Source organism: Myotis davidii, unplaced genomic scaffold (genome assembly GCF_000327345.1).
Source record: "Myotis davidii unplaced genomic scaffold, ASM32734v1 scaffold405, whole genome shotgun sequence".
NCBI classification, from domain to species: Eukaryota; Metazoa; Chordata; class Mammalia; order Chiroptera; family Vespertilionidae; genus Myotis; species Myotis davidii.
In genome coordinates, this window is record NW_006296048.1 from 321,925 (window position 1) to 324,384 (window position 2,460).

At 41.5% G+C, this 2,460-nt stretch overlaps 1 protein-coding gene across 15 annotated transcripts in view; it reads right to left on the bottom strand.

Annotated features, from left to right (window-relative positions):
* PARD3 (par-3 family cell polarity regulator) overlaps positions 1 to 2,460 on the bottom strand; it is a 621,610-nt gene that overhangs the window by 313,526 nt on the left and 305,624 nt on the right. For all 15 annotated transcript variants that reach the window (XM_015568620.1, XM_015568617.1, XM_015568619.1 and 12 more), the window contains exon 3: positions 1,429 to 1,609. In XM_015568620.1, coding sequence (XP_015424106.1) covers positions 1,429 to 1,609 — 181 coding nt within the window. The remainder of the gene's footprint in view (positions 1 to 1,428; positions 1,610 to 2,460) is intronic.

Consider the following 2,460-nt stretch of genomic DNA (forward strand, 5'->3'; position numbering starts at 1 on the left):
GAGTGACTATGCTTGGGGGGGAAAGGGGTGTGGGGGATGCGGGAAGAGACTGGACAAAAATGGTGCACCTATAGATGAGGACAGTGGGTGGGGAGTGAGGGCGGAGAGTGGGGCGGGAACTGGGAGGAGGGGAGTTATGGGGGGAAAAAGAGGAACAAATGTAATAATCTGAACAATAAAGATTTAATTTAAAAAAAAAACAGAATAAAGATGCTCCCTCAGCTTTATATTTTAGTAATATCCTGAGATAAAATAAAAACACAGATTTAAAACTGAAAAAAAAAGAACTGTCTAGAAGCCGCTGATAAACTTAATGAGATCCTCAAGAAATCTAATGAGACCCTCAATGTTATGATAAAGAACCAACTAGAAATTAAGCATACACCAACCTAAATAACGAATATTATACAGACAGCCAACAGCAGACCAGAGGAGCGCAAGAATCAAGGCAAAGATTTGAAATGTGAAGAAGCAAAAAACACCCAACCAGAAAAGCAAAATGAAAAAAGAATCCGAAAATACGAAGATAGTGTAAGGAGCCTCTGGGACAGCTTCAAGCGTACCAACATCAGAATTATAGGGGTGCCAGAAGATGAGAGAGAGCAAGATATTGAAAACCTATTTGAAGAAATAATGACAGAAATCTTCCCCTACCTGGTGAAAGCAATAGACTTACAAGTCCAGGAAGGACAGAGAACCCCAAACAAAAGGAATCCAAAGAGGACCACACCAAGACACATCATAATTAAAATGCCAAGAGCAAAAGACAAAGAGAGAATCTTAAAAGCAGAAAGAGAAAGAAACTCAGTTACCTACAAGGGAGTACCCATAAGACTGTCAGCTGATTTTTCAACAGGAACTTTGCGGGCCAGAAGGGAGTGGCAAGAAATATTCAAAGTGATGAATACCAAGAACCTACAACCAACATTACTTTATCCAGCAAAGCTATCAGTCAGAACTGAAGGTCAGATAAAGAGCTTCACAGATAAGGAAAAGCTAAAGGAGTTCATCACCACCAAACCAGTATTATATGAAATGCTGAAAGGTATCCTTTAAGAAGAGGAAGAAGAAGAAAAAGGTAAAGTTACTAATTATGAACAACAAATATGCATCTATCAAGAAGTGAATCTAAGAATCAATTGAATAAATAATCTGATGAACAGAATGAACTAGTGATTATAATAGAATCAGGGACATAGAAAGGGAATGGACTCACTATTCTTGGAGAGGAAAGGGGTGTGGGAGATGCAGGAAGAGACTAGACAAAAATTGTGCACCTATGGATGAGGACAGTGGGGGGTAATGGCAGAGGGTAGGGTGAGAACTGTGTGGAGGGGAGCTATAGGGGGAAAAAAAGTGGAACAAATGTAATAATCTGAACAATAAAGATTTAATTTAAAAAAAAATAAAGAATGCACTTTCGCTTACTTGCACGAAGGACTGAAGGTGTGACCTCAATTTCACTTGTTGCTTGATAAGGCTGAAAGGCTGAAACATTGTTGGTGCCAAGCTCATTGCCAAATAACTCTGGACTCTGGGTGCCTGTGGAGCTAGCACTGGTGCCATCACCTCCATGATGTGGATCCTGTTCATCAAACACTGCTACCAGCTAGAAACAAAAGGTAAAGGGGATATTATACACAAAGGCATTTCAATTATTCTGAAGAGAAACAGTACTGATATTTATGCAAACAGCAATGTTATGTTTTAGGCAGCAAAACTTCAAGAATTTGTCTTTCTCTGAGTTTTGATGCTTTACTTTTTTCCTTTCTACATTTCATATCCAAAATTCTATGGGGAAAAACAATAAAAATGTTTTAATATCACAGAATGCTAAGGGAGATAGAAATATAGGAGATTAAGAGGGAGAAACCAAGATGGTGGCATAGGTAAACACCTGAAATTGCTGCCTCGCACAACCACTTCAAAAATACAACTGAAAGAAAAAACGGACATCATCCAGAACCACAGGAATGCTGGCTGGGTGGAAATTTTACAACTAGAAGGAAAGAGAAAAGCACACAGAGGCTCAGAGAAGGAGCAGAAGTAAAGTGCAGAGGTACAGAGGCGCAGAAGGAAAGGGCTGGCAACTGAGGACACAGTTGTCTTTTTCAATCAGGAGGGAGTCACAAGCTCCCGACTGCTCTGAACTCCAGTTCCGGGCTAATATCTGGGGACTCAGACTCATACGGGGAGAAAGTGGACTGTCTGGCATCGGGCGAAACTCAAGGGCGGCTTTCTCTTAGAGGTGCTTAGAGCGATCACTTCGGGACACTGAGATCCGGGGCCTCTTAGGGCAGGGCTGAGGATCAGCCATAACTGTTTGCTCCACCCTGTTGATTCCCTGAGACCCCACCCCACCCAAGCTGTGCGCAGAGGCTTTTGCATATGAATGGCCTGGCCCTTTGCAATCTAAAATTACCTAACAAACTGCAGCTGGGTCAGAGAGACCCAGAACAT